Source organism: Salminus brasiliensis, chromosome 19 (assembly GCF_030463535.1).
Source record: "Salminus brasiliensis chromosome 19, fSalBra1.hap2, whole genome shotgun sequence".
NCBI classification, from domain to species: Eukaryota; Metazoa; Chordata; class Actinopteri; order Characiformes; family Bryconidae; genus Salminus; species Salminus brasiliensis.
This window is the reverse complement of record NC_132896.1, coordinates 1,982,793-2,010,342: the sequence shown is the minus strand read 5'-3', so window position 1 is coordinate 2,010,342 and position 27,550 is coordinate 1,982,793. Positions and strand designations below refer to the sequence as shown.

The 27,550-nt window shown below is 42.8% G+C and overlaps 1 protein-coding gene across 5 annotated transcripts in view; it reads left to right on the top strand.

Moving 5' to 3' along the window:
• Positions 1-27,550, top strand: part of ntrk3a (neurotrophic tyrosine kinase, receptor, type 3a) — a 290,365-nt gene that overhangs the window by 34,691 nt on the left and 228,124 nt on the right. For all 5 annotated transcript variants that reach the window (XM_072663005.1, XM_072663007.1, XM_072663006.1 and 2 more), the window contains exon 2: positions 27,338-27,412. In XM_072663005.1, coding sequence (XP_072519106.1) covers positions 27,338-27,412 — 75 coding nt within the window. The remainder of the gene's footprint in view (positions 1-27,337; positions 27,413-27,550) is intronic.

Sequence of the window (27,550 nt, the reverse complement as noted above, 5' to 3'; positions counted from 1 at the left end):
TGGCTTAAATAGTTGTGGGTTTGGTGGAAAGCCAGTGTTATTGTTTCTCTATAGAACCTTTTAAAAGCACCACGACGGTTTTCATTGTTGTTATGAGTCAAAGAACCCTTTTTTAGAACTTCATAGAACCCATTTAGCTTCACAGGACAACTGTTAATAATAGCTGTGTGTGAGTTATAGGTGTGTGTTGCCCGAGTTGACTGACTATTAGTGTCGCTCTGGCAGCACTGCAACTTTCAGTCAAGCTCTCTTCTGTTCTTTCAGAGTGAGCGCGAGAGTGCGCGAGAGTGCGCGAGAGTGAGCGAGAGAGTGTAAAGAGTTCCTGAAGCATGCTAACAGTCCTGTGTCCTTGTCGGTATTTTTTGGAGGGGGCTGTAAAGTTTGAGGTGGGTGGTCTGCGGCCCCACTCCTGAGCTGTAACACACTGCGGTGTGTTTAACAGGTGTACTGCATCTACTGAGGACACACAGATGCACTTTTGCGGCTGGGAAAAGATGGTGAAGGGAGACGATGGGTTCTGAGTGGTTCTCAGCGTTACTGTCTGCAGTCTGATCTGAAATAACACTCAGTAATAGTCTGAATATATGAGTCAGCTTAAAGCCCACAGCGAGGTTAGTGCTCACGTCTGCCGCACAGCAATAACAGCAATAACCGACCGGGCCGAGTTTATGAAACACAATCTTTCACTGCGCTTTATGAGTCTGTGGCTGAAAGCACGGGACGTCTCCTCGCTAACACGCACCCCGCTGAGCGGAGTGATTTCACCTAATAGCACACACACACACTCTCACACAGCCGATGACAGACTGCTAAGGTGTCTAAGTGTATAGTGAAGAGATGATATCTGCACAGTTGTGCATCTCCGTCTCCGTGTGGGTCTGTTACCTCTGACAACCTTCTGGGATTGGCTTAGTAAAGGACCTGGCTGAGGCTTCCAGGAATTATAGACAGTAAAACCTAGATTTCAGCGCTTCTGCATCTACAACCTTCTTTCTGAAGGCCTCAGAGAGCTCTTTAGATCTGGCCATGGTCCCACTCACGACAACAATCAAGCGCAAACCAAAGTGAACGTCTGAGGTTTAAACAAGACAGACTCCTCCAGAGTGTGTGTATATATATATAATAATAATAATAATAATAATAATAAGGGTTTATTCCAAGTCATTTAGAGCATTTCTATTGGTCCATTCATCCAGAATAATTTACACAGTGTACAGAAGCAGCTGCAGGGTCCGAACCATGGAGAAAACTAAAAACAGACAAAAATGGAGATACGAGTTTTTCATTGGACAGAAAGTGGGATGCATCTCTTACCTCTAGACCACTGCTGCAAAGGGGGCCCATTGCCATATTACTGCCAATGGGTTTAGAATGGGTTGTCATAAAAGCACCTGTGGGTGAAGTGTGTGGGTGTCTCAATACTTTTGTCCATATAGTGAATATATGTATATATGTCTTATTAGTATATGTTTGTTGGTTAGCATACTATGACTATGACTATGAACTATTAGCCTGCCATCATTTAGCCTAAGATTGATTAGCCAGACTGTTTAGAATGAAATTCTAGCCTATGATTGGATAGAATATTATATATAAGTCTATAATCAGTTAGCTTGCGATGTATTGGGGTAGCTTATTACCTTATAATTAGTTAGTCTATAGCTGATCAACCTGTGATCTCTTTGGACTTCTAGCTAACTAACTGCTGGCCTATGATCAATTAATGGTCAATTAGTCTGTAACTGATTAGCTTTTTATTTATTATCCTATGTCTGTTAGCCTGTGATCAGTTAGCCTGTGATTGGTTAGCAAGACTACCATCTCCACACATGCCCAGAGCGGTGGGCTGCCATTGCTGCAGCACCCAGGTAGCAGGTGAGAGGGTGTAGGGCTTTGCTCAAGGGCCCAACAGTGGCAGTTTGCCGAGCCCAGGTATCAAACCCACAGCCCTGTCATCAAAAGCCTGGTGCTCTAACCGCTAAACCACTTCTGCAGATTTATTGCAGAGTCTTACGTACAGCTTTGGGTGTTGTTTCAGAACAGCCTGCGTTGCTGTGAGAGTTTGTTTACCTCGCGCTCGTCCTTGAATGTAAAACATGGTTGTGCTTCAGAGCTGAGCTTGGGTTCAGTCCAGCTCTGTGTAGGAGTCTGAACAGAACTGATGTGAATTAATGACTCTAGAAAACATGGACAGCGCAGCGTCTCTCAAAAGTGAAGAAACCACAGGTCTAGCGCTTCTCCTGGCTGCTTGCAGTATGATGTGTAGCTCCGCCCATCTTCATATATTTCAACGAGACAACTCCGCCCATTTTCCATGTCATTTTTTCTTCTCTAATTAGTTAGTCTCCCTGTGCTGATATTGGCCCATTTTTAACCCTTACTCTGCTCTATCGTAAGAAGGCGGGGCTACATTATACTGGGAATTAATTGATTGACAGACAGCCTTGGCTGGACTTTGGCAGTTCAGTACACTGTTGGAGCTGTTGTCCACTTACCGGACAAACTGGGAATCCAGGGGGAAATCCGCTCTGCTTCTGCACTGGAAGCTCAGTGAAGACGGTCTGAGACACTGAGGCTCGGTCTGGGAGAAGGGGGCGGGTCTACTAAATGAGTAGGCGAATCTGGCCCAACCTCTGGTCTCTACTGTTGCAGATTTTGACAACACGGCGGACAGTTTCGGCCTCATTTCTATAGAACGGAGAGGACCAGAGCCACAGCGTCCACAGTGTTTTCTGCAGTCAATGGTGTGAATGTGTGTATTTGTGTGTGTGTGTGTGTGTGTGTGTGTGTGTGTATTTGTGTGTGTGTGTGTATTTGTGTGTGTGTGTGTGTGTGTGTGTGTATTTGTGTGTGTGTGTGATGTCACTAACAAGCAGTGAGACGGCCTTCTGTTTCTCTCACCTCCCACCCTTGACACTTCCTGTGTATTTATCTCTGGTCTCCCCGGTGGAGAGCAGGTCTGGTGGTTGCTCTCAGGGTTAGCTAATGGTGGAGGGAGCTGTCAATCAAGGCTGAGCTTCTCCACTGCTGATTCCCTTGTTAGTCCTGACAAACGATCGATCATTCAGAGATGCCCTGGCTGCATCTGCATGCCTTCAATCATTCCGCTGAGTTACGACGCTCCCGTGGAGATTCTCCGCACATGAAGATGGGCGGGGGGATTTCAAGGGCTGTGTGTTAGTGTGTGTGTGTGTGTGTGTGTGTGTGTATCATCACCAGATGGGGACTCGTTTTGTTTCTTGCTGCTAACGGGTCTGTCATGAGTCATTGACTTCCACCAACCACTTGAAAACACACACACACACACACACACACACATACACACATACTATTCTAGTGTCACACTGGTAGATAGCATAGCACAGATTTACATGTGGATTATTGCCACCTATGCTCACCCTTGGATACTACTCATTTAGTAGACCCGCCCCCTTCTCCCAGGCCGAGCCTCAGTGTCTCAGACCGCCTTCATTGAGCTTCCAGTGCAGAAGCAGAGCAGATTTTCCCCCCCTGGATTCCCAGTTACGGGTCAATTTCGCAAGTGACGGCAAAGCGGGTGCAGTAACTCAGCGTGGAGCAGCGGTGGAGCCGCACTTAGTGGGTCTAGTCGGACGGCAGGTGGAAAAACACCTGGTTTGCAGAGTGTTTGCAGTATAGCAGCAGTTTTGCCATTTTGACACTGTGATACTATGTTGACAAAAGTATTGGGACACTTGCTCATTCCATCCCACCTCATCTCAAAAGTACGATTCTTCTCAAAGACAACAGTTTGGTTCTTGTCAAAGTGTCTCAGATTCTTATGCTTGTCCATTTTTCCTGCTTCAGCACCTTCATCACCTTCAAGAACTGACCGTTCACTCACTGCCTGATATGTATATGTAGATCCACCCACTGGAACCAGATCATCAATGTTATTCTTATCACCTGATCAGTTTCATGTATCTATTTTAATAATAATAATAATAAAGGTCTTGTATGATCTTATAATCAGCCGGTTTGAGGAGCCGCTGAAGCTGAACTAAAACTCCGAATCACATCTAATTACAATCTGGAAAATACCATCATTCGCTTCAAACCCGCCTTCCCCTGCCAGGGTGTCCCTCCTGAATTTGGATGCTACCATTCTGAATGGCCCTCCACCAAGAGCGGCAGCGTTCCAGGATGTGTGTGTATGTGTGTGTGTGTTTTGGGCAGGGCTGGCAGGGCTTGGCCACCTGGCTGCAGTGTTGGAAGGCCGCTGGCTGGCCGGGGCTGCGTTTGTCCCATTGGCTCCATCACAGTTATTAAAAAAGACCAAGTCAATAAGACGGGCTCATGTTTTTAATGCTGATCTGATTTAGCGCTTTGAGGTTCATGCGGGCCTTCTCTCTTCACACACTCACACATTCTCAAACACACACACACACACTTACAAGCCACTGATCCAAGGCGAGAATAAAACCAGTGCTGGATGAAACAGGAGGTACAGGAATTAATTCAGCGGGTTTTGATTTCATAAGCCCTCTGAACCTCGTAGAAAAGCAATTGAGCACATTTTGGGCCACATTTGATCCCGCGATCAGTGACACTCGCCGCTTGTTTAACCAGCTGGTCTCTGAACAGTAAATAAAACCCACAGAGCTGTGGAGGAATTGCTCTCTGGTCTCGGTAAACACGCTAGCACAGCATACAGGGAAAGCGCCTTGCTTTAGAATATCACAATATCACCAGTTTGTGTTTTTTACAGCTCTATCAAGCCCTCAGTTCCTAATGAGGATTAAACAATGTCATATGTTCCAGCTAATGAGAGCGTTTTCACACGTTCCCTTTGATTTCTCCAACCCGGAATAGTAATTGGCTCCAGTGTTAATCTAAAACATTAACTACAGTAGAGCATTTCCTCTCTGGCCAGAAGGACACTGCTGCCAGCTCTTGTTTCCCAACTAAAGAGATCAAAATAACTTTGGACACTGCATATATTAGCGCTGCTAGAGGCTGGCTGCCATTTGAAGTGGGACTTCAATGGCCTGCAGGCCGCTCAGCACAGACCATATTCAAGCCTCGCCGTGTTGGCTGACATGTTAATAGGCCCCAGCCCAGAATGCGCCGGAGTGGCTTTGTTAGTGCTGACAAACACATCTCTGAAGTCATACAGATAAAACCAGGGCTGGTTTCGCTGGGATGACGGGTCAATTTCGCGAGTGACGGCAAAGCGGGTGCGAGTACTCAACGTGGAGCAGCGGTGGAGTCGGACGGCAGGTGGAAAAACACCTGGTTTGCAGAGTGTTTGCAGTATAACAGCAGTTTTGCCATTTTGGCACCGTGATACTATGTTGACAAAAGTATTGGGACACTTGCTCATTCTTCATTGCTTCTTCCGAGATCAAGGGTACTAAAAAGAGCTGATTCTGCTTCTATCTCTACTGTCCAGAGAAGAAGACTTTCTACTAGACGATCACCATCCCACCTCATCATCATCATCATCATCATCATCATCATCATCCCCAACTCATCTCAAAAGTACTGGATGGAGCTCCACCACCAACACAGTTCCTCCACTGCTCCACAGCTCCTTAATGCTGGGGGGCTCTATACCCCTCTACTAGCCCACGCCTGGCATTAGGCAGCATGGAGCCAATAGGGTCATGATGTTTATCTGCTCCAGAGAGTCCTATTCTATTGGCAGTTCTTCTCTACAAGGACTAGACAAGCTGTCTAACAACAAGTCTGTTTGTGTGCATGCAGCTTAAGGTAGCTGAATGCATACCTTAGAAGGGGTGTCCACAAACATTTGGACATAGAGTGTAGTTCTAGTAGCATTTTGGTAAAACATAAAATGTGATGATACTTTTGCTGTTGCAAATCAAGCTGTGTGCCCCCTGCTGGTTGAAAACATAGTGATGCTGTATCTGCAGAGGAGTTTTCCAGTATTACATAGTGGTGGGTGGGGCTTTTTGAAGCAGAAAAGCCTCAGATTGGCTGCTTCCCATCATGCTTCTGCATGCTCGTTATTGGACCCTCAAACGTCCATTTTTCCGGGTGTGCTGAGAGGGTGGAGACCCGCTGATATTGAGGGTGAAGCTACTCTTTACTGAGTAATAATTAGCATGCTAATTATGCATGCTAACATCTCGCTCTGTTGTAGATGCAAGTGAAAAATGCACTGTTATGATTCTGCTCTGGATTATTACCTTTAAAACTCATCCATTAAATAAGCTGGTAAATAACTGCGCTCCGAATCCAGTTAGCTCGCAGTAATCTGCGGCACCACCTGCAGAAAAAATACTTTTACGTTAGGAATCCTTTAAAGAAGAGATTCTGTAAAGATGCAGCGCTGGAAGCGTGTGTTTCCGGCCTCATTAAAACCTGCTCTTAAAGCTGTGAACTTGTCAACACTCAAAGTGCCTAATAAACAACATTAAGGAAGGCATGAGTGTGTTTTTCTTTTTTTAATCTCTCCCTCCAGAAGTGTTTATCAGCCTGTGCAGACGGGGTCGGGTTTGGAGACTGCTTTAATTTGCCAGCCCCTCTGTTTGCACGCTGCTGGGACTGCGTGGGTCCGTGGTTTCTTTCAAGAGCCAGCTTCACATGACCAGCTCTGCTTTCCGAAGGACGCCTGCCAGCCCCTCGTTTGACAAAACACTGACGCCAACACGAGGATAGAGTGACCCCATTAGCTGGGAATGGCGTACACACCTTCACCCAGCCACGACCTGCGGACTGTGGACCTTGAATTGTAGCCCACCTGTCCTGTTACTGGTGAAAACAGACACCTGACAGACCATTTCTCAAGTGACTAGAGTGACCATATTTTGTTATTTTTATAAAAAAGAGGACACTGGGGACATAGTGTTAGAGTGTTGTGGCGGGTGGACTTAAAGAGACAGGCTGTATAAATCCGAACAGAATGTGACTATACATGTGAAATCCGTATGAAATCTCAATGTTTTACACAATTTAGAAATTCCGGCATTTTTCACAATTTAGAAATTTCAGCATTTTACAAACTTTTTAAATTCCACCGTTTTACACAAAATAGAAATTCCAGCATTTTACAAAATTTAGAAATCCCAACATTTTCACAAGTTAGAATTTTTTGCATTTTACACAGGATAGAAATTTTTGCATTTTACATCATTTTGAAATTCCATCATTTTACACAAGTTAGAAATTGTAGCATTTTACATAATATTGAAATTTCAGCATTTTACACAATTTAGAAATTCCAGAAATGTACACAATTTAGAAATTCCAAACATTTCACACAAATTAAAAATTCCAGCATTTTACAAAATTTAGAAATCCCAACATTTTACATAATTTTGAAATTCAATAATTTTACCCAATTTAGAAATTCCAGAAATGTACAAAATTTAGAAATTTCAGTATTTTACAAAATTTTGAAATCCTAACATTTTATAAAATATTGAAATTGTTTTACACAATTTATAAATTCCATCATTTTACACAATTTAGAAATTTTGTAGTTTTACAAAACTGAAATTCCAGCATTTTACACAATTTAGAAATTTCACCATTTTACGATTTTTTAAAATCCCAACATTTTTTGCATTTCCCAATAAATGCCTTTCTTATTTCCCAAAATGAGGACTTATGGTCACCCTGCCAGTGACACTAACAAGAGGGAGACCTAACAATGCTGTTGTTCATAGACTGCCCATGTCCACCTCTTTGTTCTGACGGCTGCTGTTCTGAGGGATAAACATTCAACAGTCATTTCAGTTCTGAGCTTTTAAAAGTGTTGAACTACCCTTACCCTCTCATTATGTCATTAAGAGTCAGTGGTGTGAAAGTTTCACAGAGGCCGGCTTGAGTGATGAGGTGGTTATGAACTGCAGATCTGAAGCAGTTCTCACTGTTGTAATGCAGGTCTTTTCATATTTCCTCCACCTTCGACTCTGCACATTTGTTTGCACAGAATAAAGTAATTCTGCCGTCATTAGACTGTGTTTCAAAGGGAAAGCACTCATTTACTCAGCACTTAGCGCCGTTTCTCAGATCCAACGTGCAGTGTGTTAATCTTAAGAGTGGTTTGAGTTGAAATGTCTATAATAGACATCTAAGAGAGCGTTGTATAATGATTAAATCACCACTATAGCAGGTATTTTACACCAATCTAAAGTGGATTAAAGGAGAGGATGGCAGGTGTCTGGAGAAATTGAGAAATTAGCTTGGCCACTAAAATAATATCAAATCTAGATAAAATATTAAAGTGTTTGGTCAGAATGAGTTTTAATAATATTATTAAATAAAAGTGTTTCATTCTATTGGCAGATACTTTTATTATGTCCACATTTTATTTAAATTAAACAGTCTTTATATCCATCTCTCTCTCTCTCTCTCTCTCTATATATATATATATATATATATATATATATATATATAATCAAAATCATATGTAAAGAACCTAGTTGCAGTCTCTCTCTCTCTCTCTCTCTCTATATATATATATATATATATATATATATATATATATAAACATTAACACTATACATGCACTATTAAATTCTATAAACTGTGTGTGTACATGTATATATACAAATGCACCTACCTCAAAGCCACCCTAAACTCCATCCCAAAAACCCAAAACGACTTAAAACAAGTAAAAATGTCCAGAAAATCAGTTGAATAATCTTAAAATAATCCTTCAGCAATCTCAGAATGATGGATACTAGATATTTAGACTCGAATCAGACCCTGAACTACTGAATATGTCCAGTGTTCTCCACCTGTCACTCCAACAGTTACCAGAGAGAACAGTCTTGCTGTGGTCTAAAGATCCTAGAACCTGCTGGTTGGAAACACACTAACAGTAGAAGCTGGTGGGCTCTGTCAGGATGCAGTTGCAAAGCTGAGAGGATTTTACCCCTCATCGAAACTGTCCCTGAAGTTTTCAACAGTGGAAAAACACTCCACAGCTCTGCTTACTATCACTTTCCCAAAGGTTTTTTGGTATCCATGGTGATCAGGTGGATCTATACTCCACCCACACTACCACAGCTGTGAAGTCTTTCCTGTGGAAAATGACACGCTTCAAAGAAGACTTCTTCAGTGGTGCTTCAGTGAAGACAAGCAGAATCAGGTTCAGGCTTTATTAATGTATATATTATAATATTATTAATATATTATTACCCAACTGGGCACTACCAGTTAACCCACAATGCTCCTGACACTAGGAGAGTAAGGACTACATATGGAGCCAGGCATTTTCGAGCAGTCTGGAGAGAGCTCGACCAATTGTGCTCTCTCGGGTGGAGGCTGCTGATGGCAAATCGGCATCAGAATCAGAACTACTTTGTTGATCCATCCCAGGAGGGAAATTACAGATGTTTCACCTGCAACTGTTCATGAGAAATAAACACACTATAAAAAAAATAAAATACATTTAGAACAAAGAAAGAAAATAAATTAAGAAAAACTTGAAATATAAATATATATAAATTATATGAATTTAGTAAAGAATTCGAAATCATGACCCCGGGCCACTCTGAGACGCCAGGGTCAGGCTTTATTGGCCAAATATTTGTCTTTGGGTAGTTCAGAAGAAGCACCTTCAAACTGAAGGTGGTGCATATTTATCAGAGTAAGAATGCTGATCTAGTAAATGAGGTCCCCTGAGTGATGCCATAGAAGATCCAGGGAAGGCTTTCAACTGCCCAACTAGCATTCATCGTCCATCATTCCAGAGAACACAGTTCCTCCACTGCTCCACAGCTCCTCAATGCTGGGGGGCTTTATACCCCTCTACTAGCCCACGCCTGGCATTAGGCAGCATGGTGACCATAGCTTCATGATGTTGATCTGCTCCAGAGAGTCCTATTCTATTGGCAGTTCCTCTCTACAGGGGTCAGCAGCAATGGGTGCAACTTAAAGTTACTGAATGCATCCATTAGAAGGGGTGTCCGCAAACATTTGGACGCATACCTTCATCCCCATCCTGAAAGAGCCTCGTGCTTTATGGAACTGCTGTGCAGTGCTTCAGCAAGACGCAGCAGCTGGCCCGTCTCTGTCTCGCCCGCAGCCAAATCCAGGGCGTAGAGAACACCACGGCACATGCTAACCATGTTCAGGAGGAATTCGGTGCAGGTGTTTAGGGGATGAGAAGGAGAGGTTTGGGGAGGATTAAAGTGTTCTCGAGGTGTCAGGAACACTTTTAACCCTTTAAAGCTTTAGTTTTGTCCAGGAGGAGCTTCTGCAGCTTTTCCGCCTGTTCGCTAGCAGTTCAGTAAGCCGTCACTGAAGCGTCTGCTTCTTTGAAAAGATCTATTAGACTGTGTTAATATTCAAACAAAAGCTGGGTTTCCATGACGACGGGATCTCTGCTCTTTCTCTCTCTCTCACTCTCTCTCTCTTTGTCCAGAGTGACATACAGCGCTCAATAGGCTCTCTCTGCATGGTAAATAATGCTGTTTTCCAGCCGTGCTCCTGAAGCTGTCTGGGCTGTAGTTTGTCACTCCAGCTGTTGTGTGTGTTGTTGGTGTGAGGATTTTAATGCAAAATGCATAATAGAAATTTATTGAAAAACAAATTTATTGTTGTGTATTTACAGTATCTATAATATATAGTTATTAATGGACGTTTTAAGACCATAACCCCTTTGAATAATAATAAATATAATTAGCATTTTATTTTTATTGGTGTATCAAGTGTTCCAAGCACATGTTTTAGTTTATTAAGAATCATAATATCAGTAAATATTAAATATCCAATAATTTCATTTTCAAATCCATTACATTATATATAACTGATAACCGATGACATGTTTGTAGACCTGCTGGAGTGTTACTGTGCTGCAATGAAAGCTTCACGCAGATCCTACCTGTAGTTACTGTAAAGTGTTCCTAGAAAAAAAAAAAACAAGCTAAAGGGATTAGAAGACGGCCGTGAACCTGTTTAAAATGTGTGATGAAGTATGAAATGATGTGAAATACTGGAGATGGTGAATAAGCGAGATGCGCTCTGCTCACAGAAGCATCCCGCGGTGCTGCATGCTGTGTTTAAGGTTTAAGGGAATAATCCAGTATTTTTCTGCAAAAGCCTTTTATTTATTTCTCTTTTTTTGTGCAAAACTCGTGTTTCTAAAATATGTTTTAGCAGAAAATTCCCATTTCCTTAGTCTGTAGTCTTGTCTTGTTTTCATAGGCCTGAGAATTGCATCTAGCATTGGCTCAACAAGCACCAAAACAACAACAACAACAACAGTTTATTAACAGTACATCCTGGCCGTGAGCGAGCGAGCCTCGCTGATGACTTGATTGGCAGGGTGACCTGCTCCTGAACGTGGAAGCCGAGCTGAAGCTGACCTTAACACACTGCTCTCGGGCGACCTCAAGGTTCCGACAGTTATCGGCGTCAAACCAAGATGTTGAGGCTCTTTAAGTACCCCCAGTCCCAGGTGAAACACATGAACTGAACAAAAGGAGAATGAACTGAACCAAACACACATGAACGGAAATGAACGCGAACCGAGTCACTGAAACAAACACACATGAACAGAAATGAACATGAACCGAGTCACTGAATCAACACACATGAACGGAAATGAACACGAACCGAGTCACTGAATCAACACACATGAACGGAAATGAACACGAACCGAGTCACTGAATCAACACACATGAACGGAAATGAACCGGAAGTCCTTATTTGGGCCTGTGGGCAGAGGTTTGGGAGTTTGTGGTTCGATCTCCCAATAGACCTAAAAAAGTGAAAGGAAATGATCTGTCATTTATTATTTACTATTATATTATCATTATATTATTATATCATCATTATTATTATTTTTTACAATGCTCATTAAAAGAGCATGACTAATGACTGATCACTGACCCAAGATGCAAATCATCAGCTAACAAACAATCTGACAGCTTAAGATTTTCAAAAAGAATGAAGTTTGATCCCAGCCAACATGCTCATGTGGGCAAGGTGGGCTCCAGGTGGGCATGGGCTCTGAGTGGGTTCATACATGTGTTGTTACTGGGGCACAAATTGGATTTCCAAAATTTTACAGCCCATCCTAATCTCACATGCGCCCCATCTAGGCTACATGGGCAGTGTACAACCCAGATAGGACCCATGTTTAACCCCCTTCTGGTCCCATCACATGTCCTGGTCAGACCCTGGTGGGCATCCATATGTGGGGCCAACTTTGAAACCCACAGACAAAACTGAAAGACTGAGAATCCTTGAGCTCAGCAGATGCCAGGGAGATGCTAGGCTAATGTCGCTATCAAACACTGGATTTTTTACAACTGCTTATGATCTCGGACTTGTCTCGGACTCGAGGCCTTGAACACTAGACCACAAATGTGGTCTGTACTACAGGCCAACTCTAACACACAGCTGCCTGTCCCCACTTTTATTCGACTTAGCAGAATAACAGCTTCCGTGCCTCGCTCCAGAACAGCTGCGATCAGACGTTAGCATTAGCTAACCTCACGGCATGTACAGTCATGTACGGTCCCACGTCCCATCACCACACGGTTGCAAGAAGAAAACATGACAGCCGCTTGATCCCCGGCACGCTCCGGTCTGTTGGTTTTGGTTAACTGAGCCGGAGTGTCATTTCGTTCCTTCCTCTCCAAAGTGAGAGAAATTCGGCGTGCTACAGCGAAGGGAACGCGCCTTTGCATCGTTGCCTTCAGATATTCGCCTTGTTTTTACGGCCTGGCAGGATTAGAATCACTTTGCAGACTCAGCAGAATCCCGCAGTGCCTCCAGCAGCTAATGGCTTGTTGACACGGAGCCACGGCGCTGAGATGAAAGCAGTATGGTAATGCTCGTAGCACCACCACTGTAGGAGCTGTGTAGTATACACGCAGCGTTGGGAGCGATTTAGGCGGCTGTGACGTTTGCGTTTGTCCATTGGGGGAAAGGACAAGAGGACAGTAGTGGATGGAGGAGATAGTGGATGGAGGAGATTCGGTCTAGTTTATATGGCCTAGATAAGCACGCATACAGCTTTGTCTAGTCCCTGTAGAGAAGAAGTACTGCCAATAGAATAGGACCCTCTGAAGCAGATCAACATCATGACCCTATTGGCTCCATGCTGCCTAATAATGCCAGGCGTGGGCTAGTAGAGGGGTATAAAGCCCCCCAGCATTGAGGAGCTGTGGAGGAATCCTGACCTCTCGAACGCTCCTGTTGCTGAATGCAATCAAATCCTCACAGCTATGCTCCTCCTCCAAGATCTAGTAGAAAGTTCTTCTTCTTCTCTGGACAGTAGAGACAGTTACTCCAACAGAAGCAGGATCAACTCTTTTAATACCCCTGATTTTAGAAGAGACTATAACTGTGCAAATGAGCAGATGTCCCAATAGTTTTGTCCGTGTGCGCCACTGCTTTCTCGCAGGGAACGGCATTAGAAAGATATTTAGTCGCTTTCATAAACTTTTCTTCCCGGAACGCAAAGGAAATAGTATTAATATTCAGCGTTAGGCCACGTTCAGGTGTAAGATGGGCGGTTCTGCCTGGCGTTCGCGAGAATTCTCGCCAGGGAATACATTTCGCTTATATGTAAAGGAGGCCAAAATGCTGCTGACTCTGTGATTCTGACAGAAGGCGTTACAAAAGAAAAATGAAAATGCAGTCAAAGTCCTCTATTTATGTAAATGTTGTGACTTCAGAAGATAAAGAGAGTGTGCTGCTGTATAAAAGCAGTGTTGCTGTTGTGCGTAGTCGTTTTTTTCCTCCCCTGAGGTTGAAGCGTGGAGATGTTTTACAGTCGGCCTGCCTGCTTCACCGGCTCCCCGCTTGCCGCTCGCTCTCTGCATGCAGATCTGCAGCACTTGCATATTTATGAACAGGTAGATTTCCTCTTTTGTGATGCAGCCTGAAAGCGGGATGGAAAACAGTGGTTTCTTTAGCTGTGAAATATCCGACCAGCCTCGCCTCGCCTCGCTTTTCAGAAACCTGCACTTTCACCGCAGCGAGTGGCTTGCCGTGCTTTTAGCCCGTCACATAAAACCATGTGGCTTGCTCTTTCAATCCACTCCATCGAGCGTGCGGACGCTGATTCGGTTGGAAGACCTTTTTCCCATAGCTGAAAGCAGACGACAGAGCTGGATCTGGTTACCGCCGGAGTAGAACCAGTGGCAAAGCGAGACTCCTTTTTAATTGAATGTGGTGTTTGGACGGCAGTGGTTCTCCATGGGGAGGTGTGGGATATTTTACAGTATTCTCTCAGATTGTGGTGTAGAAGTTTCAGCCCTGGATTTACACTTAAAATTAGCTGTAGAAATAAGCCCTGGATTTAAACCACAGGCTGTTTGACCTATCACATCCTATATCCAGCGTCCGGAGCTTGAATATATCCTGGAAATAGGATATGATAGGTCCAGCGTCCAGACTTTGAACATTTCTGCGGTTCTTGAAGCATTGAAATATTCAAAGTCTGGACGCTGGACCTATCACATCCTATATCCAGCGTCCAGACTTTAAAATATTCAAAGCCTGGATTCAAACCCCAGGCTTTTTGACCTATCATATCCTATATCCAGCGTCCAGACTTTGAACATTTCTGCGGTTCTCGAAGCATTTCTCGAATGTTGTATGAATGTAGGTTGCTGCCCATTTCCCTTCAGCTGGAAAGGGACACAATGATTATGAGATAAACTGTTAGCAAAAGAGAAAAATGAGATATTAAAGCTTCAGTTTGTCCAGGACAAAAAAACACATTATGGACAAAAGTATTGGGACATCTGCTTATTCCTTGTTTCTTCTGAAATCAAGGATATTCATTTGTTATATTGTTATATTTGGATACTGATTTGTTGGAGTAACTGTCTCTACTGTCCAGAGAAGAAGACTTTCTACTAGATTTGGGAGTAGCACTGCTGTGAGGATTTGATTGCATGGACAACAAATGCATTGGTGACTCCCCAACTCACCAACCATCATTTCAGAGAGAACATAGTACCACTTTATACCTCTCTAGCCCATCTACATTCTGTATCTGAATTAAATAAAGAATTTAGGGCTTCGTTTATCAATCTGGGCTCATCTAACAGTTCTTTTCTGTTATTAGAAACCTGTAAACATGAACAGGACACGCTAATTAGAATCATGAATCAACTAATTTACCTGCAGATGAACTGAACTGAAAACATTGATTCCAAACTTATGCATTTTGGTCTGGGTCTGGAAAATGTGCCTGAATGGCCTTAAAAAATGACTTTCTTTACTGCTAACATGAGAAACTGCAGTGATTGGTGTTGTTTGGGATATAAGCCTGCTACAAATTCAAGGTTTACCTGATGTATTCTGGTTAGCATTGATATGCATATTTGAATGAGCTGGTGTATGTAAATCCCCAGAGGACTGTCTGTCATTCAGGGGAAATCTGAAATGCACTGTGCACACATACACACACACACATACACACACACACATACGAAAGGAGCAGCGAATATTCAATGAGACACTCAAACGTGGCATCCATCAAAAGTGTCAAGCAGGATTTCAACTTAAATGTGAAGTGGGATGCGTGGGAATGGATAATGTGATGCAAATGAAAGCGTTACAGCTCGTGCCTTCGCTTTCCATGTATGGATGGTTCACGTATAATGTGGCCTGCTGTGACTGTGCTTGTAGAGCTAATGCTGGTCTCTTGATGCTTCAAGCCAAATGCATGAGCTCCTGTGTGGTTCCTCGGGGTGGCGGTTAGGCTGCAGGGTTAGCGTACGTCATGGAGCTGTCTGCTGGGATCCGATGTGACTGGGGGACTCCTGTTTTGGCTCGCTACAGCAGTGTATGGCAGTGGTACAGCTTAAGATGGAGATGTGTGTCCTTGCAAATGACCCGCTTAATTAAGCTGCTACTCCATGGCTTAACTGGCAGAGGAATAAACTGCTTTGCCATTGCACAACAAGTGCTTTTCCTTCCCCACCATGTGTACACTATACGTCCAAATGTTTGCGGACACCCCTTCTCATGAATGAATTTTGCTATTTTAGTAGTAGTTGCACCCATTGCTGACACAGGTGTGAAAATGCACACGCATAGCTTGTCTAGTCCCTGTAGACTGTATTGCCGATGGAGCTGCATTGAGCTGTGGAGCAGTGGAAGAACTGTGTTCTCTGGAATGATGGTGGAGGAGCTCCATCCAGTACTTTTGAGAAGAGCTTGGGATGAGATAGGGTGGTCATCAGCAAACCTCCTGACCTAACTGAGGCTCTTTATATTCAAATCCTCACAGCAATGCTCCTCCAAAATCTAGTAGAAAGCCTTCTCCAGTTTGTCCAGTACCAAAACACATTACAGACAAAAGTATTGGGACACCTGCCCATTTGTCGTTTCTTGTGAAATCCTGCTTGCCTGATCATGAGGTCAGGAGTCTGGACAGGTCAGGATGAGGTAGGGTGGCCATCACCCAACCTCCTGACCTAACTGAGGCTGTTTTTATTCAAATCCTCACAGCAATGCACCTCCAAAATCTAGTAGAAAGCCTTCTCCAGTTTGTCCAGTACCAAAACACATTACAGACAAAAGTATTGGGACACCTGCCCATTTGTCGCTTCTTGTGAAATCCTGCTTGCCTGATCATGAGGTCAGGAGTCTGGACAGGTCAGGATGAATCTAGTAGAAAGCCTTCTCCAGTTGCTCCAACCAAACCAGGATAAACACTTTTTTAATAACCTTGATTTCACAAGAAACAACAAATGGGCAGGTGTCCCAATACTTTTGTCCATAATGTGTTTTGATACTGGACAAACTGGAGCTTTAATATCTCATTTTCTCTTTTGCTAACAGTTTATCTCATAATCCATTGTGTACTATTTCAGCTGAAGGGCAATGGTCAGCATCTACATTCATAGAAGATTTGAGAAATGCTTGGAGAACCGCTTAAATATGCATGGTCTGGACGCTGGGTTACAGCCGAATGACATATGATGCACTCTGCCACAAAGCAATGAACAAAAAAGCATGGCTAATCTCGCGTCTTTCCACAATCGCTTTAAGCTTTCATGAATTTTAATGTGTGTCCTGAGAATGTGTGAATGCGGTCGTGATTAAGGGCACGACCTTCTTAACCCACTTGTCTGGGTTCAGCACCGCAGTAAGCCCTCCCCTTTTGTGGAGGTGAACGAGGAGGTCAAATTCAAGTGCACCATCTCATTCTCACAGGCCATAAAACTGCACAGGTGAGATGCGAAATGGAAAGTGAATCCAAGGCACTGGAGTGTAAAGCTGTCATTCAGATTGGCTCCTCAGAGAGAGGGTGTGAGGTTGACTATGAGACCTGCCACTGTAGTCAGGACCACCTTTATAAACTGTCTGGAGTCTGGGGTTAAGACCTAGTCAAGATCGAGAACCAAAAATATTACACTCTTACATTCTTACACTCCTAAGACACGGTTCTAGATAGACCCATAATGACCTGCACAGTTAAATGGATCTTCATATATATTGGGACACCTGCTGATATATTGTTTTTTCAGAAATCAAGGGTATTAAGAAGAGTCTCTACTGTCCAGGGAAGAAAGCTTTCTACTAGATTTTGGGGGTTTGAGTGCATCAAGATTTCGGATGATCACCACCCCACCTCATCCCCAACCCCCCAACTCATCAAGGTATTGGATGGAGCTCCATCCTCATACTAGAGATTGCAGTTCCTTCCACTGTTCCAGAGCTCAGTGCTGGTTGGCTATATTTACACATCTGTGTCAGGAATAAGTTGAACTAAAAGTAGCTAGAAGGTGTGTCCACAAACATTTGGACATATAGTCTATATCTGAGTATAGATAGTATAGTATAGTCCCAAACGTCCCAAATAACGAAAATAACATCTCAAGTCCAGGACTCAGGCACTGCAGCATTCCAGAAGACTGAATGACCCAAGATCTACCACACTTGCACCTGGAGGATTACAGTCCAGCTCTTCAGGTCCACGCCTTTGAAATAGGGAGTGGTCTCTGAATGCAGTTGTTGGATCCAGTCTTTGCATCTGGACCTGTGGAATCAGAGGCTGGAATTGGGAGTTTTGAAGTCCTCAACTGTGGTGGATGCTTCTGTAGATTAGTATTGGATCCAGACATTGTCTCTAATCCTCAAGACGTCCAGGATGGGTTGACTGTTTTTGCTCTTGTTAGCAAGATGCCCTTGGTTGATCGGATCCTGCTGCAACTTGTAACTGAAGTAATGCACTTTCAGGGGGCATTCAGGGAACAATATAACTAGAGCCTGCTGGGAAACTGTAGGAAGGACTACAACCTTCTTCAATCCGCTGATGCCTGAATGTTCTGGAGAGACTCAGAAAACCCTGTCTGACTCATTACTGGCCATTTAGCCACTGTGCTCCCTAATCGATGCCTCCATCAATTAGTCCATTGGTCAATTAGTCACTAGGGGAATAGGCTCAGTGTGCATTTTGAAAACTGTCCAGTCCATCATTCACTCCCAAACTTTGATCCATCTCAGTGTCTCCAGCTATTGATTCGCCAGCAGCCGATATGGCTGGGAGGAGGCCGGGAACAGACTGGACTAATTGCTCTAGCATGTGATTGGTTAACCTGGAATGCCTGGTAACTTTCTGATACAAGTACAAGTTGGTCACATGGGACCAGAGCATGTGATCGGAGTGGAGCGCCAGCAGGTTCTGCTCAGGTTTGGGTTAGGGTAAGGTTTTTAGCATTCTTCACTCAGCGGAGGTCCTAGGATTCTCCATCCATCACTTTGAGAACCACTGGCTTAGCCACTGTATTGAGCAGGTGATATGATATGGACTGGATCTTGAAGACCTTAAGGGGGTTTCCTCACTCTGCACCAGTACATGATCAGTTACTTAGCACTGGACATCATAGCAATTCTACTGGGAACTACAACTGTCCAACAGGTTTACCCCCTGAACCTTGTCTAGGGGCATTTTTTTGGAGGTTGGGGTTGTTTGTAGGTGTGATCATGCAGTTATTGCCTTTGAGATTATCTCCAATAATCTGTTGTCCTTTCAAAATAATGACAGTGCATGCCTAGATTGAAGCTGAATGGGGTTCCCGGGAAAAGACATTGCTGTCACATACAGTAGATTTGGCCTACACTTGAAACAACGGCACGGTGTTCACTCAAAGGATTATATGGGATTAAAGGTGGCACCTGAGGTCTAACCATGTGCACAGCTGAACGTTGCCTAAGTCTCTCAACCACCCAACCAGGCATCTCTCTTCAGGAGGTATAAGAGCAGGTTTCCGTTATCGTACCCATTGATGGATCTGTGGTTAACTATAAATATTTTAGCAATCGACGTTCCAAAGAAATACCGCCAGCAACAGATGGACAGTCGCAACTCCTCGGCACGGACGTCAAAAATGCGAAGCCGTCCGGCTGCTCGCTCGCTTGCTCGCTTGTCGGTCTGCATTGGAGCATTGTCTACATGTGCTGGAGAGGAATAGTGTGAGTGTGTGATCAAGGGGCAGATATAGAATGAGGTGTGAAGTGAGGATGGAGCATGAGTGAGCTGGCAGGAGGCTAATGATGACACGTTGACAAATCCCAGAAGTTTCCCAAGATGAATAAGCGATAAAGACTTCCCGGGTTTGGCTCGTTCCTCAGGGAGGCTTCGCAAGATGACCACCTTGGCTTGACTAGCCTGTCACACCCCGTCTGCCCACAGCTGCTGCTCAATATTCCCCGTAGGAGGACCGGCAGAGAATGTCAAGGATATGTTGCACAATGGCAAAACGACAAGGGCAGGATTTTACATCAGTGTCGCACAAGTGCTCAGGGGACCCCGCCAGCCTTATCCTTCATTAAACGCTTCCTCATTAGGCTGTGTGTAATTGCATTGTGGGTAGTTTAAGTAAGTCATAAATCTAGGAGAAGCACACAAGGGGAAGCACAAAGAGAAGCATAGCTCCGAACTGGCCACAGCTCCCCAGGTTCTGGACCACAGGGAACAGTTCTGCTGTTCCAGAGAAGACAGGGACTCTGTCATGGTGTGGGGTTTTGGGCCTTGTTGTTTTTGTGGTTGCTGTTGTTGTTTTTTTCGACCTCCTATTTACTCTCAGAGAGCCTGCAGCACCATTTTTCTAATGGTCTGTCTTGTTGCTGTTTTGAAGTTTTGGGAGGGTTTGTGAGTATGTACACAGGCTGCTATAACGAGGGCTAGTGTCCACATGTAGCTCCAGGTCATTCTCTCATACTGGCCAGCAGATGAAATGCTCACCTTCAGCAGGGCAATCCGGTGACACTTGAACACTCCTCAAGAACAGAGAGGACTCTTATATCAAACAAGTCCTCATAAAATCCTAAAATAAAAACCCAGCTTGAGTCATTTATAGTTCAATGGATGTACTGGTTGAACTGGTGTCTCATCATAGCACACCTGCTTTAGGTCATGGAGTCCTGGATAATTCGCTGGGTGATTTTAACCCTTTAGATTCAGTTTTTTTTCCCATAATCTTCTTCTTTAATAAAGGTAATTCATCATATGCATCATGTTTATTTTGTAATTATTATTTGTAAAAAAAAAAAAAAAAAAAAAAATCTAACAAAGATGAACATTTACATTACACCAGCCAATAAGGTGACCAATCTACTATTCGCCCAAGTTCTCTCAGAAGAGGAGGAGGGTCTTCAGTCTGGGTTTGAGGACAGCGAGCGTTGGACTCTGCTGTTCGGACACCCAGGGGAAGCTCATTCCACCACTTCGGTGCAGGACAGTAAAAAGTCTGGACGCTCGTCTTCCATGGATCTTAAAGGATGGTGGGTCGAGCCGAGCCGTACTTGAAGCTGAAAGGGCTCTCGATGCGGATCGGCTTTTGACCATCGCCATCAAACAGTCCATAAATGGAAACTATGCTGAATTCACAGATGTTTCTCTGATGTCACAAGAACCAACTCATTTACATATCTCCAGTTTAGCCCCTCCTATTTATTCTGCAGTTCTCTTGACTTTTTCAGCTCTGAGGCTTATTGGAATGAGGCACAGCCAATCAGAACAGAGCACAGTCCTCAAAAGTCTCTGATGAGAGACTGATAAGAATAAATGTCTATAGTATATTGACTACAGATCTTGATATTGTTGCTGTCCGATGAAAAACATGTCCTGAATGGTGACTTTACAGGAGAAGGCCACTGTTCCTGTCTTTGAATGGAAGTCAATGTAAAATAAGAGTTTACTCAAAGTAATCGAGAGCTTTTCTGTTGATGACACTGTGTACAGAGCAGATTTAGGGTTCAAACAATGAAGAAAAAAATGGAGATACATGGTTTTCATTGGACAGCAATGATTTGCTAATCTCTAATAGCACTCTGTTACATCTGTAAGTTGGCAAATATGGCTGATTACCCATTGCCAATTACATTTGTCACATATACTTTATATTTATTGGGGGAAACTAATTTAAATATCCACATATTGAGTCGAGTACGACCCCCTGTCCCACCAGATTGTCAAGTCCTGAACACGACCACCCTGAATGAGCAACTGTTAGGGTTTATCAGGGATTAAATACTAATAATAACTCCAAATTAGTGCAAGGGAGCAACAAACTAGGCAAACAATGAGTTACACATTGCTCTACACACTAAACACAATCTCTGGTAATACCTACGCCCATCATTACACTGCAGTCGTACTTCTGCATAATTAGGCTGTTCACTAGGAGTTTAAAACACATTCAATAATACATTCAGTTCGTTTGGTTTGGTCTGTCTGTAATCAGAAAACCTTTTTCATTGAAGTGTGGCTGATGAATGAGTCCTAATATCCTTCAGCAGTGCCCTTCAGAAGCTGCTGTTTGTTTTCCCTCATATTTTCTCACCACTTTGGCTCTGTAAACTCTCTACGGCTGCTTCTTGCCCGCATCTGTCCGACCTCGTTTTTGTTTTCCCTGGCACATGACAGATTCCGTCCTAGCGGCCGATCTGGGCTTAATTGCTCTTCTGGCTCCTGATGCTTCCTGGAGGCAGATTGCTTCAGCCTGATGAGGCTAACTTTCTGCAATACTTCACCCGAGAAATGGCTAACTGTGAATGGAAGCAGGGTCCAGTTAGCTCAGCTTAGCTCTCTTTTGCACAACCTTAACTGTTTCTCAGTGGATTTCACTCAAGGTTAGTGATGTTAGCAGATACAATTTTAAATCATTTTTAATCTGGTGAAAGCCGAGGAGCTCTGTCAGACCTGTTTAGGACCTATGTTGGACTTGGGTAGTGTACAACACTAAAATTGTGACGTTACAGGAGAAGGCCAAACTGTTCCTGTCTTTGAATGGAAGTCAATGTAAAATAAGAGTTTACTAAAAGTAATCGAGAGCATTTCTATTGATGACACTGTGTACGGAGCAGATTTAGGGTTCAAACAACGAAGAAAACTATAAACAGAAACCAAAAAAATGGAGATACATGGTTTTCATTGGACAGCAGTGATATGCTAATCTATAATAGCACTCTGTTACATCTGTAAGTTGGCAAATGTGGCCAATTACCTATTGCCAATTACATTTGTCACATATACACTACAAATTATTCAAAGGTTTATTGGCCACTTTATTGGGGGAAACCCATTCAAATATCCAAATATTGAGTCGAGTGCGACCCCCTGTCCCACCAGATCCAATTTCAAATCATTTTTAAACCTGGTGAAAGCCGAGGAGCTCTGTCAGACCTGTTTAGGACCTATGTTGAACTTTTAGTGTACAACACATGCAGTTTTACCCACATGATCCAACTGACCCAACTATCACCCCAATTTTAGGTCATGTCCAATTCCTACAAAATAGTCAGGATAATTTCGCAATGCTAACAGTGAAGTAGGAAGGTCAAAGGTCCAGAATGGTCGAAACTATGCACTCATACATAACCCAGTGCCTGGACGTTCCACTTCCCTGTGTTTTGTCCACTGCCTCTATGTTAATGCTATGTTAAAGTTCTTGTTTAAATGATTGTCTTATTCCCCCTTTTGTAGGTTAGACCCTCTGAGATCTTACCCGTCTGAATTTCTGAGGTTGCTTCACACAGCTTTCTAAATTCATAAAAAAGTCGCACAAAGTCTGCTCTGACGAATTCAGGGGTTATGAATGAGCCCATAGCGAGTGAGGCTTTCATTAGCCAGAGAGCTGCTGAAGCTCAGGTCCCACCAGACGAACTTATAAAACATCATACAGAACCGTCTGCCCATCCTGCCAATACGTCCGTGATGTGATTTTCACAGCAGATGAGCAGATATGTGCCGAAGCTCGTGTAGATGCTACCCGTGCGATTAATGGCTAGATTCTGATGTCGGAACTTGAATGTCCGTGCATTTATCACCTTTAACTATCATTATTTTCTAAAGAGTACGAGTTTCGTGCCAAATTGGGATGAATTTGGCTCAGTGGCATCTCTGCCTGTCCAGGTTCTAGCTAAAATTAGTCACTGGTTCATGGGAATTAAGTGAAAAAATACTTTGCTAGGCAACAAAAATATCAATCGAAAAGTTGGGTTGTAATATTGGCCAAGTTAGAGTACAGGCAGTTTGCGAACACTGGACTTATTACTGATGTTAAGGTCTGGACTGAAGAGCTTCTTGGTCAGCTCCACGTCCTATTGGACAGTCAGTGTTGAGTTGACCTCTCACAGTGGAAAGAATGGACACAATGGATGGATCTATAGATGTTTTCAGATCTTAAGTGAAAGTAGAGCTTGATTTGCTCCCCTTTCTCTCAGAGAACGAAGCTCTTGAATCTTTGAGCAGTTGCCCATTCCCACATCATTGACCCTGGTGGCCATCTATATGTGGGGCCAAAGTGGAACCAATAGACACCACTTTCTGGTTCCCAGTTGAGCTACCCATACAGGTCCCACATGGCCATGTTAGCTGAATTGTTGACTTAGTAAATCACTGATATTAGAATAAACACTAAAGTGCTGGTGGTTCTCCATCACTGTGTTCATCATTAGAACATCTCCAAAGTTCTCCTCATGGAGTCTAGTATTATTTAGAGTTCTCCTCAGATCAACACCTGGTTTGGTGGTAAATCAGGGCTTAATGATGGTAAATCAGGTGAGCTGCTGCTGCTGCTGATGATGATGATGATGGAGTTGAACACATCCTCCACGCTGTGCTGGCTGGACTGGGGGGCGTCCAGGAGAAACCTGGAGGAACCGAGCTCTGTTCTTCAGACTAGCTCACTGACAAGATCTCACTACTTTCTTTCTTCAGAATGAGAAGCTCTTGTTTCTCCTTTTTACTGGATTCATGTTCACCTGCTTTATCAGCTCTGATGAGATCTGGAGCTTCTACTGTATAAAAAACCCTCTCACTGCTAAGAGACGGGGGTTTAGGAGTCTAAAACCTGTATGTTGTACCAGTGTTTTGAGGGGCATTTGCTCGATTTGAGCAGCAGTGAGGGTACATGTGCAATGCTGCAATTGTTTAAGCAGAGATTTGAGACTGGGCCGGGTTATCTGAGACTGGTGGCAGCATAAAGAAGGTGATTGTTCCATTATTTAGGTGAAAAGAGGCCATGGAGAATGGTGCGAAATGACTGCCAATGTCAATGCATCATAACTGCAGCATTCCCCTGAGCCTGCAGCGAGCACAGCCCATTACTTTTATGTTGTCATTCTTATGCTATTATTTGCTCTTGCTCTCTAGCTATGCTCTGATTCTGTCCAGTCCAGTGGTTTAAAAGTATCACAGTTGTGACGGATAACATTTGGAACTTCACTCAAACCAAAGTGAAACAGTTTAAAATGGGTTTTTAATTATTTTTGCTCTTTTCATTTCCCAAGAACGGGTTTTAGGAGGAGGGTTTTGTGTGATAGCGGCACGTCCTGCGGTTTAAGGGAAGCGCTTTGAAAGTGCCGCTACATTCACTGCCTTTTAAATCCCGCTGTAAACGCGTGATATGGGGGCGCCGCAAGTTTTTCTTTGATTCTGTGCGATACTTCAGCGAGCTGCGGCAATGTTCTCCTATCAGAGCGCCGCGGTGCTCGCCCCAAGTGTCTGAGCGAAGGGTTATTTGCAGCATTTCCGAAGCTTTTCCGAAACACGGCTGCAGGATTGGTGCAACTCAAGAAAACATTTATTAATCAGCATCTGTGTGTTATGATGAGGCCTAATTCACACACTCTCAAAGGCTGACACCAGCTGCTACTCCTTTACATCCGCCGTAAAAAGATCTTGTAATTTGCATGAACCAATATGATGATTAGCCTTGACTGCCTCGATCACATCTACCCATGCTAATGGCGTTCGGTGACTGCAGTCGCTTCCAAAAGTGCAGTAATTGCCTGCATTTCATCATTCTTTCAATTAGACCAACTGGTAACGCTTTATTTTAAGGAGCGCATACTGGGAGGTTTAATAAGGCCTAGTTGTTTGATGAATGAAGACACTTTTAAATGGATATTTACTCTACCTGTATCAGTACTCACTTTAATTACATTTAAAATCTTACACCTCGTCTAAATATCTAATATTTCTCTTTTTTTTGTGGTGGTGGTAAAATTTAATAAGATGATTTGACTTATTTTAATACATTTTTATGTAGCAAATATGTTCTTTGGCAGATAAGTTTAATTGCTTTGAGCTCTATTTTTACAAAACAGCAAAGTTCTCTGTATTATGTGTTGAAACAACTTCCATTAATCTGCCAGTGTAAGAATCTTTTAATTTCTGTGGCCTAAAAAAAGTTTGAACATGTAATACATGGCATGTATTACCCAGCAAAACTAGAAAAAGGGTCCAGAAAGTGAATTAATATTCATACAAACTCTAAATGAGAAATATTAAAATTCTTGTTTCGTATTTTGAGCTTGTTGGGATGACAATTTCCAGTAAATGTGTACATGTGTAGTGAACATATTCACTGGCTGATAAGTTCAAGTGTTTTAAGCTTTATTTTATGAAACAGGTTTCACTTGGAACAGGTTCAAGTCATCCACCAGTGTGATGCGGATATGATGCTTACAATAGACTTAAACAACACGACAACTGAGTAAAATGTGCAGAAATTAAATAGTCATTTTACAATCTCAAAATAAGAAATATTTAATAATATTATTTAACAATAATAATATTTAAATATCTATTGATTTATACAAACATGTATACACTTACATTCCTTCCTTGCTTTGTGTTTATTTAAATGTTGTTAATTGTTAATTTATTGTTGCACCATGGGTTTGAGAGTATACATATTTCTGTACATATTACAGTTTTGACAATAAAACTGACTTTGACCTTGATACATAGATTAGATTTGATTGTAGTTTAATAGTCTGTTATGTATGAACCACTTATAATTATAACATTTAAGTAGTATAACATTTAACAATAAACACAAGTTTATAATTACAGTGATTGTGACATGAAATGAGAATCTTTTTTTTTTAATTGTTTCATTTTTAGTTATGACCATTGGAATGTATGTTACACATGCAAGCTCAGGCTGTGAGAATAGGTTACAATATGTATGATGTATTTACAGTATTCAGTTATTTCATATTTATACTACGAAAAAGTCCTGAATTTGGCTTATTGCATCTTTAGAATACACTTTAGTATATGGGATGTTGTATTAGTGACTTATTAGACCCTTATTGCTTCTTAAGTAGATCATTTAGATACTGCAATCAGTCTAAAACATTTAGGAATAGATTTTGCTAATCATACAGTAAAGTTAGTGCTTATTAAAATTAATAATGCAGTTATTTGTGTTTTTTTTTACAAAACAATGTACAGTAAATGAACCATTTATTGAACAAATACTTGAACTTAAATATGCCAGACAGATCTGCCAAAACATTAGAACCATTGACAGGTGAAGTGTAAACAGTGATTATGTTCATCTACAGCGGCTCCTGAAATAGATATATCAGTCAGCGAGTGAACGGTCATTTCTTGAAGGTGATGAAGGTGCTGAAGCAGGACAAACGGACAAACGTAAGAATCTGAGTCACATCTTTGACAAGAACCAGACTGTGATGTTCTAGATAGACAATGACTGGGTCATCAGAACATCTCCAGAACATCAGCAAGCAGGTCTTGTGTGGTGTTCTTCTCAGTATGCAGTGGTCAGTACCTACGAAAAGTGCTCCAAGGAAGGATAACAAGCGAACCGGCCCAAGGCCCATTGACGTTCATAAGGGTCCCATCTCACAACTTGCAGAACATCTTAAAGGATCTGCTGCTAGCTTAGATACAGCAGTATGCCTTCAGAGGTCTTTTGAAGTCCATGCCATGACCTACTCAATATTAGGCAGGTGGTACTAATGTTACGGCTGTTCAATATATAACCAATTATATAAAGGGTGACCTTTCCAGGCACAGTGTGCATTAACAACAGATGGAGCTTTAGCATTTGTCCAGTTATTAACACTAATATTAATATACGCTTATTTCCTTGTTTTTTTTCAGACACATCGAGAACTGGTCAGGACTGCAGACTCTACGCGATGTGGACATGGAGCTCTACACTGGACTCCAAAGACTGTGAGTAGCAGAGGCACTTATTGGTTGCCAATCGCTAATCTTTCACTCACCCCGGGCCCAGACGTCACAGGCCCTTACTGTTCCCACGGCCACAGTGTCCCCACGTCCCAGAGCCCGATAAAGCCCCCAAGGACAGAG